The sequence below is a fragment of the Coenobita brevimanus genome, chromosome 85 (genome assembly GCF_032717465.1).
Source record: "Coenobita brevimanus isolate Jiangsu-jjx chromosome 85, ASM3271746v2, whole genome shotgun sequence".
Taxonomy (NCBI): domain Eukaryota; kingdom Metazoa; phylum Arthropoda; class Malacostraca; order Decapoda; family Coenobitidae; genus Coenobita; species Coenobita brevimanus.
In genome coordinates, this window is record NC_137038.1 from 8207737 (window position 1) to 8223892 (window position 16156).

The 16156-nt window shown below is 43.5% G+C and overlaps 1 protein-coding gene across 1 annotated transcript in view; it reads right to left on the minus strand.

The window, feature by feature from the left end:
* LOC145410337 (eEF1A lysine and N-terminal methyltransferase) overlaps positions 1–16156 on the minus strand; it is a 106079-nt gene that overhangs the window by 41366 nt on the left and 48557 nt on the right. The window contains exons 7-8 of the mRNA XM_080280475.1: positions 14822–14958; positions 9198–9384 (exon numbers count right to left, since the gene is read on the minus strand). Coding sequence (XP_080136601.1) covers positions 9198–9384; positions 14822–14958 — 324 coding nt within the window. The remainder of the gene's footprint in view (positions 1–9197; positions 9385–14821; positions 14959–16156) is intronic.

The window sequence follows — 16156 nt, forward strand, 5'->3', positions numbered from 1 at the left end:
GATGGCCGTTGTTAACATTTTTGTTTTACTGCCAATGTTATAATGCATTAATTTCTTGCTGCAGCATGTTCATAGTTATATTATATACTTTTTACATGCCGTAGTGTTTAATGTTTGTGTATTAGTAATGTGATTATGGGTGTAAATTATGAGGCTAGCTTGAGATGTAACAGCCAGTTAAGAATGACGAGTGGGGGGATGGGTTGGGCAGGGGTATGGGGAAGGGATGGGAGCTGGGGCAGAGGCAGGTGACACTCATTTCATCCTCCCCTCCTGTCTTCCCTAGGTATATATGGGTAGGAAGGGGGAACCCCTGAGCAAAAATTAGTGATAGTGAGTGTACATGATCATTAACCCGCCGCGTGCCAGTGCCGTTTTAAAACGGTTTGACATAATTCCACGGCCAGTGCCAGTGCCGGTTTAAAACGGTTTAAAATTGTTATTATAAAATACATTAAGAAAAATTATATTTTCTGTGTTGCAACAACCCAGTACAGTAACATATCACTTAGTACAGTAGGAACTTGATGACAGCCTGAAACTCCCTCATCATGTAAGAGGTAGGAATTTTATGACCCCCAGTCAGGAAACTGTTAAGTCTATTGGATCACAGGATATAAACAGTCGTATATTATTCTTTAGGATGTTTGAGGCCCAAATCTAGGGTGTTGTACTGTAGTTGTGTTAAGCCCTTCAGTCCTGCAATGAGGAAGCATTTGAAAAAAATCATTTGCATAGTTGTTGATAATATATAGAGCAATAATAACATTGGTTCAGTGGGAATACATTTTTGGCTGAGGGTTACCCACCTAACAAAGTCTAAAATCAAGTTTCCAGCTGACCTAAACTGGTAGTTATTTCACGTGAATAATTAGATTTCGAGTGACCTACCCAGGTCAGAAGAGACACTAGGTACGAGTGTGTGGAGTGCAACGTTGCTCTCTGCCTGCAACCGTGCTTCCATGAGTATCATAATAACAGACACTATTGAAAGTGAGTGTAGTGTGGTAAGGCCTGTACATTCGCGATAAAGTGTCGCTCAGTATCATAATAGTGCCATGTTATCTTATGTGATACTAATCATAGGAGGTTGTATAGTCACTGTAAAGTTAGTATGTAATCTGGTAAATTACCAATATGCTGGGAATCGAACCAGGGACTCTCAGGTGAGAGCCAGGCAGCATACCACTACACCACGACCAGGTTAAAAGTTAACTCACGTTGTCACAATCTTGTAACCAACGTCCCTCCGCCCCCACTGTGGGCATCGAGAGGATGAGTTAACCCCCTGACATTCGGGCAAGTAGATGCTTTTAATCTATCCCAAGCACTTACGGCAAGTCAGAATGAAGAGAGAAACCTGTACTGTACACAGGAAAAATCATTCTGACTTGCCATAAGTGCTTGGGATAGATTAAAAGCATCAACTTGCCCGAGTGCCAGGGGGTTAACTCATCCTCTCGATGACCACAGTGGGGGCGGAGGGACGTTGGTTACAAGATTGTGACAACGTGAGTTAACTTTTACCTGGTCGTGGTGTAGTGGTATGCTGCCTGGCTCTCACCTGAGAGTCCCTGGTTTGATTCCCAGCATATTGGTAATTTACCAGATGATTTTTCCTGTGTACAGTACAGGTTTCTCTCTTCGTTAGTATGTAAGTTGAAAAATAGTCTAAGTTGAAAGTCACAGAACATACAATCAGTAGGTAAATAAGCGCTAGGAAGAATTCTGTTCACGGTGTAAGAGGAGTGGGAAATTCCCCAAGGGCTCTAAATTTAGCCACCAATTATGGGATAGGCTGTCTCCCAGTGTACCACCATCCCACCTCACTCTCTCTCTCTCTCTCTCTCTCTATATATATATATATATATATATATATATTAGGATAAGGCTTACTGTAAATCGTGTACTACTGTGAAAGCAAATGTCTAACATGGAAAAGGCCAGAATGTAATGTGAGAAGTACTATAAAGGGGGAGAAAATAAATTCAGAGGTGAAAAAATAATGACATGACATGATTTACCTTCGTAAATTAGCGCTACTTCTATGCTAATTCTTTTCATAAAGCATGTACTTCTGTAAAAGCAATTGTCTAACATGTAAATGGGTAATATGTTATAAGTAATCATAAAGGTGAAAAAATAGAATCTGAGTTGAAAAAAGCATGAAAGACCAAGTTGTCACTTGGTAAATAAGCGCTATTCTTATGCTAATTCTTTTCGTAAAGCAAGTACATCTGTAAAACTAATTGTATAACATGTAAGTGGGTTATATATTATGTTACAAGTAATCTAAAAGGTGAAAAAATAGAATCTGAGTTGAAAAAAGCATGAAATAAAATGATCTCACTTGGTAAATAAGCGCTACTTTTATGCTAATTCTTGTCAAAATGCCTCAAAATATGTACAAACAATTATGTAAAGTTGAAAATGGTATGATGTTATTGTGGAAGTAATATGGAACATGAAAAAATACAATAGCTGATGAAATAACGATGTTTGTTATCCATTGGTGACATAATCGACCGATTTCGCTAGGGTCGCACAATGGTACATACTTTATTTCTCATTTTTTTCCGTATAAAACCCAATATACTTCTGGTATACATATTTCCAATATATGAATACATGATAATAAACGTATACTGCATCAGTTCAGAGTACCCGTGCCACCATAGAAAACGTACGGCGAAATGACTTCTCATAGAGCATGGCAGTACCTGTCAAACTAACGTGCTCCAGGTAAGCCATTTCTGGATCCAAGGGACACCTTTTTTTGTGATTTTCTTTAGTTTCTGACCAAAAGCGAATGTTTGAGGAAAAAAAAAAAATGGTCCAAAAAAGCCGGGACTGGGGCGGACCAAAGCTCAGAAAACGTCGGGATTGGGCGGGTTAACTAACGTGACCTCTCCAGGAACCTAACCCTCGCATTATTTGAGAGGTTACTGTATATATATTTGTACAGGTATACCCCGGTTTAATGATCTAATTGGTTGGGAAAAACCCCATCGTTAGGTGGCGTAACGTACATCGGGGTACTTTTAACGTGTTTCAATCTGGACCGTTTGCCAGCCTTGGGTTTCCCCCCAAACCAAGTCCAAAACCCACCCAGATAAGCCCCAAAACAGGTTTAACAGCAATGTAAATGGTCTAACAGCTGACAAGGAAGCTAACCTAAGCCTAACACCTGTAAATAACTCACTAAAACCAACAAATTAAATATGAACATTGTCAAATATAAGTCTGGAAAAAATCCAGCTTAGTAAACTGTATCCCAAAATGACAATGTTCACCCCACCTATGGCTAAAACACATTAATTTAAGTCTAAAAACAGTTTATAAATCAACCTAAACACACAATTTTAGTTTAAAATACCATCAAAATTGGTAAGAAAAATAAAAACCCATTGTTAAACCAGGATTTGGCCATTGTTAGGAGGGGAATGGTGCAATTTCTACCCCCATCGTTAAGCCCGGGTTTTGCATCTAGGGGTATCGTATATCGAGGTATCACTGTATATATATATATATATATATATATATATATATATATACTGTGTATCTATATATATATATATATATATATATACAGTACAGTATATACCGTATATATATAATCCCTGTACTATCCGGACGCCCACTTTCCGGACTCCCCACTTACCAGACATTGTGGGCCTGGACCTTCGGAACCCAAAAATGGCCAAAAAAAGAAAAAATCCCCCCAGAATCAGAATTTTTTTTCCACCCGTAATTTGAAACTGTCACACGGAGTGTAATGCTGTATGGCAGTGAGACCTGGGCAGTGAAGGAGGAAGACATTCGCCGGCTCAGACGTACAGAAATGACAATGATTAGGTGGATGTGCAGTGCGTCCCTGCGTCCAAGGCCTGGAGGGGCTGGGTTTACAATGGAAGAGTTGAGAGGTAGGATGGGACTGGAGTGTATTGGTGTTGTGATGAGGAGAGGTAGATTGAGGTGGTTTGGACATGTGGAGAGGATGGGGGATGATAGCTGGGTGAGGAAGGTGAGAAGTGTTAATATTGGGGGTGGGGTTATGAGGGGTAGACCGAGAAAGACATGGGACGAGGTCATTAAGTGTGACCTTAGGGTTAAGGGACTGAACAGGGAGGCTGCAATGGATCGTGCAGCATGGAGAGCCGCCATTAGGTGACCAAGGCTGACACATGCAAGCATGTTGGAGCCTTTAAAAACGAAAACGAAAACGAAAACGAAAACGAAACACGGAGCCAAACAGGTGTTTACACCATGGCCCCTTAACCCCTTCCTTCCTCCCTCCCTCCCTCCTCCCCAGTCAGGGTTGCCATTTGGTATTTTTCATTACCAAATGTGGGCCAATTTGGTACTGAAAAGTTCGTTTGGTAGTGAATTGGGAACAGGGCAGTGAAATGGCGGGGGACAGGGCGACGTGGTGATTTGTTTGTAGCCACCTCGTACGGGATTGAGGCATCTGGCAATAGACAGACAGAAGTAGACTGTAGCACCAGTCGAGCAGGGCAGTACTCCCGAGGTGGATGGAAAGCTGATGACAGGGAGTGCTGGAGCTCCCGTTTCATCAGCCCTCAGGACTAGTTCCTGACCATCCCCCTTTGCTGAACTTTTTCAGTGTCTCAGTTACACACAGAGTAGGCCAGCATGCTCTCCAGTACAAATTTCTCTAACTATCTTCACCAAACTACATGCACAGTACACACTACACTTCCTATTCAAAATTACCAAAATGACGTCGATTAATCAAGCCTCGGAGTCCCCAGAGGGGGGGACCATAAATGCCCCCGCCATCTGCCCCTCTCCCGGTGACGACTCGAGGTGCCTGGGACCATTGTCTGACTCTCTTCTTCTTCATTTCTGCAACATTCGCGGCCTTTCATCTAACTTTCGCTCTGTCGAACACCACCTCTCCTCCAAACCTCACCTTCTTTTTCTAACGGAGACTCAGCTGTCTGAGGCAACCGACAGCAAACCCTTTTCTGTATCCTCCTACTTTCTCTATACTCATTTCAAAGCCAAAGGTGGCTGTTGTGTATATATACGCAACGACCTATCTTGCTCTTGTGTTCCTGAACTTGACTCTTCTGTATTCTCCACACTCTGGCTTTGGCTTTCCTGTCATTCTCTGATTATATATATCTGTGCTGTTTACTTATCCCCTAATTCTACTGACTATCAAAAATTCTTCGACTATCTTACTTCTACGATGGAACACATTCTGTCCATTTCTCCTTTCTCTGAAATCTCCATTCTTGGAGATTTCAATGTTCACCACCACCTTTGGCTCTCCTCTCCTTTCACGGATCCACCTGGTGAACAAGCCTACATCTTTTCTATCCTTAATGACCTAGAGCAGCTTGTACAGCACCCTACCCGTATCCCTGACCGCCTTGGAGAGAGCTCCAACATACCTGACCTCTTCCTCACAACTAATCCTTCTGCTTACTCTGTTAATCTTTTCTCTCCGTTGGGCTCCTCCGATCACAACCTTATTACCTTAACCTGTCCTATCACTCCAGTACGGCCTGTGGACCCTCCAGGGAAACGTCGTCTGTGGCATTTTGGAGCTGCAGACTGGGAGGCCCTCAGGCAGTACTTCTTTGATTTTCCCTGGAATGATTATTGCTTCCATGGCCGTGAGCCATCTGAGTGTGCCTTGCGCATTACGGAGGTTATTCTCTCGGGCATGGAAGCATACATTCCTTTCTCATATCCTTTGACTAATGCAAGAAAGCCTTGGTTTAATCACGCTTGTTCTAATGCTGTCCGCAACAAGGAGAAGGCCTACAAAAGGTACCGGAGCCAACCCACCCCTGAATCACATCATCTTTACATTTCTGCCCGGAATCGTGCTAAGTCTGTTCTTCGCTCTACTAAAAATAATTTCATCCATACTAAATGCTCTCAACTCTCCAACTCGAATTCTTCCCGCTCCTTCTGGCACCTTGCCAAAAATCTTTCTAACAACTTTACCTCATCATCCTTCCCTCCTCTTTTCTACTCTGATGGTTCTGTAGCTATTTCTTCTACTGATAAAGCAGATCTCTTTGCACAGAACTTTCTCCTCCAATTCCACCTTAGACGATTCCGGTGTTGTTCCTCCATCACTTCCCCCCTCTGACTTCCTCATGGCTGACATTAAAATTTCTTCAGTTGATGTATTTTCTGCCATCTCTGGCCTCAGTACTAACAAGGCATATGGGCCTGATGGGGTCCCTCCTGTTGTTCTCAAGAACTGTGCTTCTGTGCTTACACCCTGCCTAGGCAAACTCTTTCGCCTTTGTCTGTCAACTTGTACCTTTCCTTCTTGCTGGAAGTTTGCTCTCATTCAGCCAGTCCCAAAGAAGGGTGACCACTCCCAACCCTCCAACTATCGTCCAATTGCTTTAACGTCCTGTATTTCAAAAGTTTTTGAGTCAATTCTTAATAGAAAAATTTTAAGGAATCTTTCCTATCACAACCTTCTTTCCGATCGTCAGTATGGGTTCCGTCAGGGACGCTCCACTGGCGATCTTCTCACCTACCTTTCAGACTCCTGGTCATCCTCCTTTCGGAACTTTGGCGAAAGCTTTGCCATTGCACTTGACATCTCAAAGGCTTTCGATCGAGTCTGGCATAAATCTTTAATTTCCAAACTGCCCTCCTACGGTTTCTATCCTTCTATCTGTGCCTTCATCGCTAGCTTCCTTTCTGGTCGTTCTATAGCCGCTGTTGTAGACGGCCACCGTTCTTCTCCTAGATCTATCAACAGTGGTGTTCCTCAGGGCTCTGTCCTATCACCAACTCTCTTCCTTTTATTCATCAATGATCTTCTAAGCTGTACATCTAACCCTATCCACTCATACGCTGATGACTCCACCCTTCACCTTTCCATTCGGTTCCCGCAACGCCCATCTCAACAGTTACTTCAAGAAACAAGGGATGAGGCTATGGCACACCTAATGTCTGACTTGGCTCGTATCTCTGACTGGGGTGAGAATAATATGGTTGTCTTTAATGCATCTAAGACTCAGTTCTTACACCTATCAACCCGACATAATCTTCCACAGGTATACCCATTAATGTTTAATAATATTCAGCTTAATCCTGCATCATCCTTGAACATGCTTGGGGTTTCATTTACTCGGGACTTATCTTGGAAAGATCATATTACATCTCTTGTAAAATCTGCTTCCAAGAGATTGGGTGTGCTAAGCCGTCTCCGCTCTTTCTTTACCCCTGCACAATTGTTGACTCTATACAGGGGTTTTATCCGCCCCTGTGTGGAGTACAACTCTCATGTGTGGGGAGGCTCCCCACATACAGCTCTTCTCAATAGGGTGGAGTCAAAGGCTTTTCGTCTCATTAACTCTCCTCCTCTTACTGACTCCCTTCAACCTCTGTCTCTTCGCCGCACTGTTGCATCTTTATCTCTTTTCTATCGCTACTTTAATGGTCATTGCTCCTCTGAACTGTCTGCTTGCATTCCTCCACCTCTACGACGGGCGCGTAGCGCCCGTCTGGCAGCAAACTCTCATCCCTTTTCTGTCCAACTCTCTAATGCAAGAGTTAACCGTTACTCCCAGTTTTTCATTTATGCAACAGGTCAGCTCTGGAACTGTCTCCCTCTATCTGTATTTCCTGCTGCCTATGATCTCCAGTCTTTCAAGCGCAGTGTGTCCAGGCATCTCCAAATGATCGGATCTTGAATTTGGCTCTCTGTTGTGTTTTGTTTTTCTCTTGGAGGGAACTGTTACTGCGGGCTCATGGCCTTTGGTTCCTTCTTCCTCGCAATAAAAAAAAAAAAAAAAAAAAAAAAAAAAAAAAAAAAAAAATGAAGATATAGAGAATGGAGACGGTGGACTGTCTGCTTTCTTTGATTAATCTGCCAGCATACATAGCACAAAAATAAACATGCTGCTGATTATAAGGAGAGTGATTATTTCCATTTGTATATATAGTTAGTGAAAAATAAATGCTTCCTTTAAGAATTTGGTAATGAAAAGTTAAATCTGGTAATGAAAATTGAGGAGTCTGGTAATGTAGCCAAGCTCAGATTTGGCAACCCTATCCCCAGTTACTGCCTAACCACCGTCGAGGGTAGGTGGTCATTGCAATGGATGCTGCACGTGCTCGTTTTTGTGAATAAACAGTGAATAAACTGCTATACCTTGCCACTAGACCAAATGGGAATTTACAGTGTTGTGCAGTGTTATGAAATTAAATTTAGAGTGCAACAGATTAAGTGTGGAGTGCAAAGTGGCCGTTGAAACTGGCGTGGTGCAATTAAGAACAGAATGTGCACTGTTAAACAATTATAACTCTCAGCGCAAAGATTTAAGCGTAGCACAACGCTGGATTACTGTACGTGCATTTTCATCACTACCAGAGCCTTAGAGGAGGCAGCCCCAGACTTGCTGTAAGTACCCTGTACACTGCTAAGTATTTTCCATACTCACTTCTAATTCCTCATTCTCTGGCTCCTTTTCATTTATTTCATGCTTTATGTCCATTATTGGTGTGAACAGCATCTTAAATAGGTTTAAATAGGTGCTATGCATGTCCGGTAGGCTTTCAAAGTTAGGCTGGGTTAGGGTCCATAAGTACCAGTCCAGCAGGCAGGGGCCCACTTTCTGGACATGCCTTTGGCTCTATTACATCGGATAGTGGAGGGATTACTGTATATATATATACCGGTATATATATTCATTCATTCATTCATTCATTCATCATCTACTACAGTGTTGCCCTATGAGAAGCATAGGAGCCCAGGGGTCCCTTATGTCAGTTTCATCCCCAGGTGGCGGCTTTAGGTTTTTGATCATGTAATGTCACCAAGCTGAGTAGGCTTGTCATCTATTCTTAAAGGTACTTGACTACCCTCATCTTGGATCAGACCCCTACACCTTGAAGAGGGTAAAATGGGAATATTGGTACAGTGTTCTCATTCTAACTTGTCTCAGATTTTTGTCCTTTTGCAGTTTACTTCACATATCTCACAGGCAGAAAGTGACACTGTAGAGTAGTACTACTCTACATACATTCCACAGCACTACTTTGTCACTTGCAACATAGAGTATTCTAGTGGTAATTTATTCCTACAACTTGGCATTCACAAAGGAAAGATGGGAATTTTAGGTCAAGCTAGAGTACAAGGAGTATAGTTGTTGCCCGTTAACTGTCTGGTAAGAACATCCATCCATGATTACCTTTGTGTTTGAAGGGAGACCAGCAGGCGCAAGTTCCATCACCCTAGCTGAGAGTTCGTCCTGAACTGCTGCCAGGCTTGGATATGTCTGGTCACGCTGAAGATGTGTTACAATCAGCCTCCTGGCCCCAGCATTTTCTGCCAACTTCTCGCGTCCAGTTTGTGTGCCAAATAACCATTCTCGCTCTCTGGTGTGCAAGAAATTGTACTCAATTTATATTCACCTGACAACTGGCTCACTCCCACAACTTGAATCCAGTACTAAACTGTGGCTGAATAAAATTCAATGAGTCTTAGTTATGAGTTCAGGAATGACCCTCCTTGTTTCATAATCAAACACACCTGATCAGACAACACTTGGCCATCAACTGGGTTACACAAAATGTGCACCTCACTGGTTAAACCCCTAGAATCTGATGACATATTTCATTCCTTATTTTTCATATTTCAAGCAATTTCATTCAGTTTAGGGGAGGCCTGCTGCATGAAGGGACTGATGAAAGCTATACCCAACCCCTCCATTTCAAAAACTCTCCCACAACTTACATTCAATTGTCTGGAGCTCTAAGATTTGGCTGAAACATACTGTACATCACCAGATTCAAGGAACTAACTTCCAGCAAAACTGCCAAGCCTCACAGTCTGTATATCGGAAAGCTTAACAATAAAGTGTAAACAATGAGTCCCCTATTTCCATGTTCAGTTCTGCAACTAAGTCCTAGGTAAATTACACAGAAATTAGTTATTAAAGTGCCTGTTATCTACAGTATAAGGCTGACTTGTGAGTTTCTCCAATTTTCAAACCAGAGTTAGGCCACAAAAACAACAGCACGTGTTTTAAACTGAGTCATATACTAGGGTCTTGACTTCACCTCTGCATACTGTTTTAATAACATGGCTGGAATCTCCTGCTTTTTGTTATCCTACCTGGGGTCCTAGCTCCTAGGTTGCTCTATTTGCTGCTTACTCTTTATTCATTTATTTCTCCCTCCCTCGCTCCTCCCATCCTCTACCATCACTACTGATATTTCTCTAAATTATGGCACTCATCACTCACACATTACCATCCTGAACACTCTCTTATGAGAAGCAAGCAGAAGTGCCACCAAATTACTTATTACTATGAATTCAATGCAAATGAGTTCCTCCACAGTTGCATAGTTCATGAATACCGTATTACACGGGATTCTGTGCATACAACGATGATCATTACTCTGAAGTTGTTCTTGGGTTTCAAATGTCTCCTTCCTACTGTTGCACTCTATGATTCACCCCAGTTTTACCCTTTTGGAACTTTCCTCCCTTTGGATGGCACTATGAACCTGCAACTTCTGATCAGCATGATATTTTCTTTAATAACATTTTGCATGAATCTGCCTGTGTGTATGAGCACATTACACAAAATAAGATTTATTCACCGTGGCTTCCAAAGTCAAGCAAGAGAGGTCTGGACTGGGAGGTGAGATAAAGGCCACCAACACCCTCTCCTGACCGCTCACTGACCAAAAGGTGTCAATGGCGCTGTCGTGTGATACATAAATTTTGAATGTCTGGGCAGCACCCTAGTTGCAAATGATTATCCCACAGGTTCTTTAGGCCACTGATGTTATGTCCACATCTAGGTGTATCATGTGCTGTGAAGTGCTCCACTATGTTATGTTATGTGGGCCTACACTACATGTGGGCAATGTGTCATCTGTGACCCCACCCAAGTCGAATCTCACCCAAGTGAAATCTATGCTGATATCTTAGGAGACCTAGGTGGTGTCCTGCTCTGAGCTTAGCTGAGTGAACTTGGTCAGCTCTGTCTAACAATACTTCTAATGGGTGGATCTGGGGGGGAGGGAGAGGAGGCACATATGGTGTTCTGATCAAGTTGTTATGTGCTGTGTGTGTGAAGTGGATGTACAGGCATTTATTCACTGTTAATGCAGGAGTCTCTAGAGGGGGGATATTGTACTGTGTGGTTCTGTCACATAATGACAGGGGTGCTGTGTACTGGCACAAGGTGCTGCATTGAACAGTGTAGCCCTCGTATAAAGATAATCCTAACAATGAGGACTTTACCTTCGTTTCGTTTAGTTCCATTTTTGAAGTCTCCAGCATGCTTTCATGCATCAGCCTTGGTCAACTGTAGGCAGCTCTCCAAGCTGCTCGATCTCTGGCCGCTTCCCTATTCTGTCCCTTACTCCTAATGTCACTCTCACTGACCTCGTCCCAGGTCTGTTTTGGTCTACCTCTCGCAACCCTACCCCCAACATAACACTATCACTTTCTGCATCCAATTATCATCCCCCACCCTCTCCACATGCCCAAACCACCTCAATCTCTCTCTCCTCATCACAACACCAAAACACTCCAGACCCATCCTACCTCTTAACTCTTCCATCATAAACCCAGCCCCCCCAAGCCTCGCCTTAAGGGACACACTGCACATCCATCTAATCATTGCCCTTTCTGAATGTTTGAGCCTGTGAATATCCTCTTCCTCCATTGCCCAGGTTTCACAACCATACAGCATTACTCCTGACACATGCTGCATACAAAGACCCCTTAGCATGGAGGGACAGCCCTCTCAATGTCACGAGAGGCAACAGCTCCCTGAACTTCTTCCAACCATTCCTCACTCTAGCCACCAAGCTAGCTCCAGCCCCACCTCCAGCACATAACATGTCTCCTAAATAACAAAACTCTTCCACACACTCAAGTGACTCACCAGCCAGTTTAATCCTTTCACGCCTAGTAATCTTCACGTGCTCTCCCCAACACACCACACACACTTTAGCTTCAGAATGTAAATAAGGTACAGTAGTAGTACTGATGTAGCTAGTGATGATACGTAGGGCACTGTTCTTTTTGATCTGCAAAGTTGTGCAGTGGGTTTTATATAGGATGAGAGTTCATGCTAGAGAAGTATAGGACATCACTGATCCGATACACAGTTTATAGAGTAGGGAGAGTAGGTGTTTCTTTTTGTCGCCCAATGGTTGTCACTGCAAGAGTTCTAAGTGCATTTCAAGGTGACTCTCCTATTTATTTCTCGTATGTCATCCTTGAAAGTGTGTCCAGTGTTTTATGTTACTCCAAGGAACTTGGTGGAAGAGGCACATGGCACAAGTACATCACTAAGTGTGATGTTATAACGTATCTATGTTCACGAATGCCACTGATGATAAGTCTGAGGGTGGCCTTTGCTGGAGCAATCATCAGTCTGTTGTTTATGACCCATGCCTGAATTGTATTAAGGTACTCTTTTTGCTGTGAGCTAGCTGTCTGAATGTGTTGTGTGGTTTATTATGATGTCATCTGCATGTGAGGAAGTTTTGTGGGCAGCTGGGGTGTGGGAATATCATACATATATAGGATGAAGAGTGTGGATGAGGAAGTAGAGCCTTGACGAACTCCGTTAGGGAAGTTTCATGTTCATAATGACTTGTCTTTGTAAGTAATGTGCTTGTGTATCATATAAAAAGTAGATAAGCCAACATTTGGCATTGTTTTCCAACTCTGTGTTGTAGATTCTGACAAGAAGTTTGAGCAGGAGGATGGCATCAAAAGCTTTACTAATGCCTACTACTGTAAGAGATGTGTGTTGTGCAGATGTTGTCAGCAGGAAGCGACTGGTGATGCTGCATTCCCCAGTGTAAAAGCTGAAGGTGGAGGACAAATATCCAGTTACGTGGAACTGGCATAATGCTGAGGTCAACCAGGCCCTGGCACTGGACTTACAAATTACACCAAGGTTCTCCATGATATAACCTGTCAGGGCATGGTGATTTTTTGCATGGAACACCAACAGCAGCTTCAGCTTTAAGCTGCCCTCAGTGCTGCCTCCATCGGGAGTGTTATGCAGTCCTTTGCAGCCTTAAAACCTGGCACCTTCTCCTCCAATGCCAGAAACGTATTTGATGGTGACATCTGCTTCCATTACAGCTCCATTTCATCGAAATTGATGACTTGTTTGGGGCTCTACCTGCCCTCCTCTATGTGTTCTTTGAACTCCTCAGGGAACGCTGCCGCGACTGCGTGGGCGGCACTGGCAGCCTTGTCAGTGAGCAACACGTGACAGGGCAGCACGTCCATTGTAGCAGTCGAACCACCCAGAACTCGTTTTGAGCATCTCCTTGGGCTCAATCCCCAGCTTTATCCCTATGTAAAACCTTGGTGCATATCAGGTAGCACTGTGCCCCACTGGTTCTGATCCTGCACCTGCACCATCAAGAGCCACTCCATCTCCTCCACCACTGGATCTCTAACCTTTTGTAATTCTCTTAGCACTGAGGGAGGACGCTTGCTGCCCTGCTGCTAACATGTCAGCAGACCTCTTGATGATGGTAGAGATGGATGATTGGGGTATCTGCAGTGTGTCAGTGATGCTACTGGTACCCTGGCTGCTTGATGCCACCCCACTTCACTTCAAGAGTGATGGTCTTCCTTGGGCACTTCACCTTCTCTTGCTCAGCCCTGAGCACCACACTTTTCACCAGGGGTAGCATCTTGGCAATACATTATCACAGACTTTCAGTTATTTTAAAAATAAATAAACAAAGCAGACAAAGCAATGCCTTCTGATCACTAACACTGCACACAAATGACTGTGGGAGGTCTGTGATGTTACACAGGGGAGTGAGAGAATAATTCAACATGAAGAATACAAGAAATGCAATCACTACTGTGGGATACATAAGAGAGGGGGAGCAAGCAGAGAACAGAGTGGTACAGCTGTTCAAAGGAGTGGTGGGGTAGCTACAAGGCTTATGCAGCAGCATCAGGTCTCTGTGCATGTAAACAGTGGTGGCCATCTTGGCTCCAACAGGTGACAGTCAGCTTGCACGTGTGTCAGTATGTGGCAGGCTTTTTGCCTGCTACCATCATCATTACAGCGGGAGGAATGCATTGAATACAAGGAGATGGTCCTAACTTATTTCACATCATTACAATGATTTATCTATTACCATGAGACTGGATAATGGGGGTGTGCTGTATACAGCCTTCACTACCAACTTTTCAATCTGAAGTCCTTCCTCACTTGAAAAAAATTGACTGGTATTAGCCAAAGTAAAATAAAAATACCACATATCATCATAGTTGTTGTTACTGCTGTTCCTGAGTAAACCTGCTCTGTCAGGCCTAGCAGACTCACCTATTGCAGGCAAGAATCCACCCCTGCAATGAAATTATGTTCCTTTGCAGTAGACAGCACCTCACCACAGTGTGGTGCATGGATAAGTGTGATGGTTTGGTTCCCAGATGAATGCCACATTTTCATCTCCCCATCCAGTTAACAGGGGCATCACCCTGTTATATGGATAATAGGTAAAGTAACCATCCACCATTGTATATAATTTCCTGGGTTACAGGAAACCATTAGGCTTGTTGCTCAATGCAGAGCCACCTGATATAGAAAGAAGAGTACCAAAAAGTGACAGGAATGATGACAGAAACAGGATGAGAAGAGGGAAGACACAGAGAATGATAAAAGGGTTGGAAGAAGTAGGACATATTAGCTACATCGTGCGAATGTATAATGGTCACCACCACCTACCACCATACCTTCATACTGAAAGGTTAAGGAATGCATATCATGGCTTAAAGGATAAAACTCAGCTACCAGCAAAAACAAACCTGCCATGTGGGACAATGAAGACTGCAAATCTAAGGGAGTGAGTCTTGCGTGCCGAGTCCACCAGATGGAGTACGTAGCGTGTCCGACCATTACTGGGATCACATAATTCTACTGATGTATCCTCCCCGGCCAGGCTCTGATGTGAACAAAAAATTACATAACACTCTGCAGTCATCGCATCATCAGGATGAAAGGGGTGGCCATTAACAAACTGCCTCTATACCATCCTGTCTTCAGTCATTTGGCTGTCCTCCTCCTGACTCCCACCCCACCTGGACCTCTCAAACATTATCTCCACTTCATCCTTGGTCTCCTCCTCCCCCTCCCCATCCACCTCACTCACATTTTTCTAGCCAGTATATGGCAGGAAATACAGCAGGTTGTGTTAGGCTACAAAAATTTAGGTTAGGTTTGGATAAATTTGCACTGATAAGGACACCTTCATGCCAAAAATAACATTCTAAGATGGCTTGCATCTGTCTCTGACATGCCACAAGATGGTGTCCATCTCTTCGGTGCCACTGGTGATGGTAAACATCGTTTAACCATTGTAAAAATTATTTGCCACCATAAAAATAATCAGAAAAATAATAAGAAGTGAACTGGTAAAGTCTTGCTGCAGCTTAAACTAAACCGAATATTTACTTCAACAAGTCAACAGTTTGAGGCAAGGCGAGTGGCTGGTCGAGGGTTTGACGGGGCACACATATACTCAGTTACAGATCATATATTCTTCATTACTGTTACCTTATCATTACTTTCTATTAATCAAACAGGCCAGTGTGTGTTTCTGGTAACTTCCATAACATCACGGACTGTACAGTGCTCGTCAGAAGTATGGAGCGCCCTGCGTCCCTCCTGAGAAACAAACCTTTCAATATTGAAAAAACATATAAATAATGCATTTTATTTACCTTTAGTGCTTCGTAGGGTAGCCTTTATGTTTCTTCACGGACCTGAGACGTCTTGGAAGTGAAAGGGCGAGGCTCCTGAGGTGCTGGAGCAGTATTTTGTCCCAGGAGTCACGAATGGCGGCTTCCAGCTTAGGCAGAGAGCTCACGTCCTTCCCTTGGAGACTCTTCTTTACGAGGTACCAGAGGTTTTCAATCGGGTTGAGGTCTGGGCTATTTCCTGGCCAGTCTGTCATGAATGATACCTCACAGTCACAAAGCCAATTGGTGACCGATTTGGCCTTGTGAGCAGGTGCACCGTCCTGCTGAAACACTCGTGCACCTGTTAGCTCGAAGGAGTCTGGTAAATGATCACACAGAAGCTCCAGGTAAACATCCTGATTCACTCTGAGGTTCTTGGGAAGTACAACAAGCTTCCCCAAA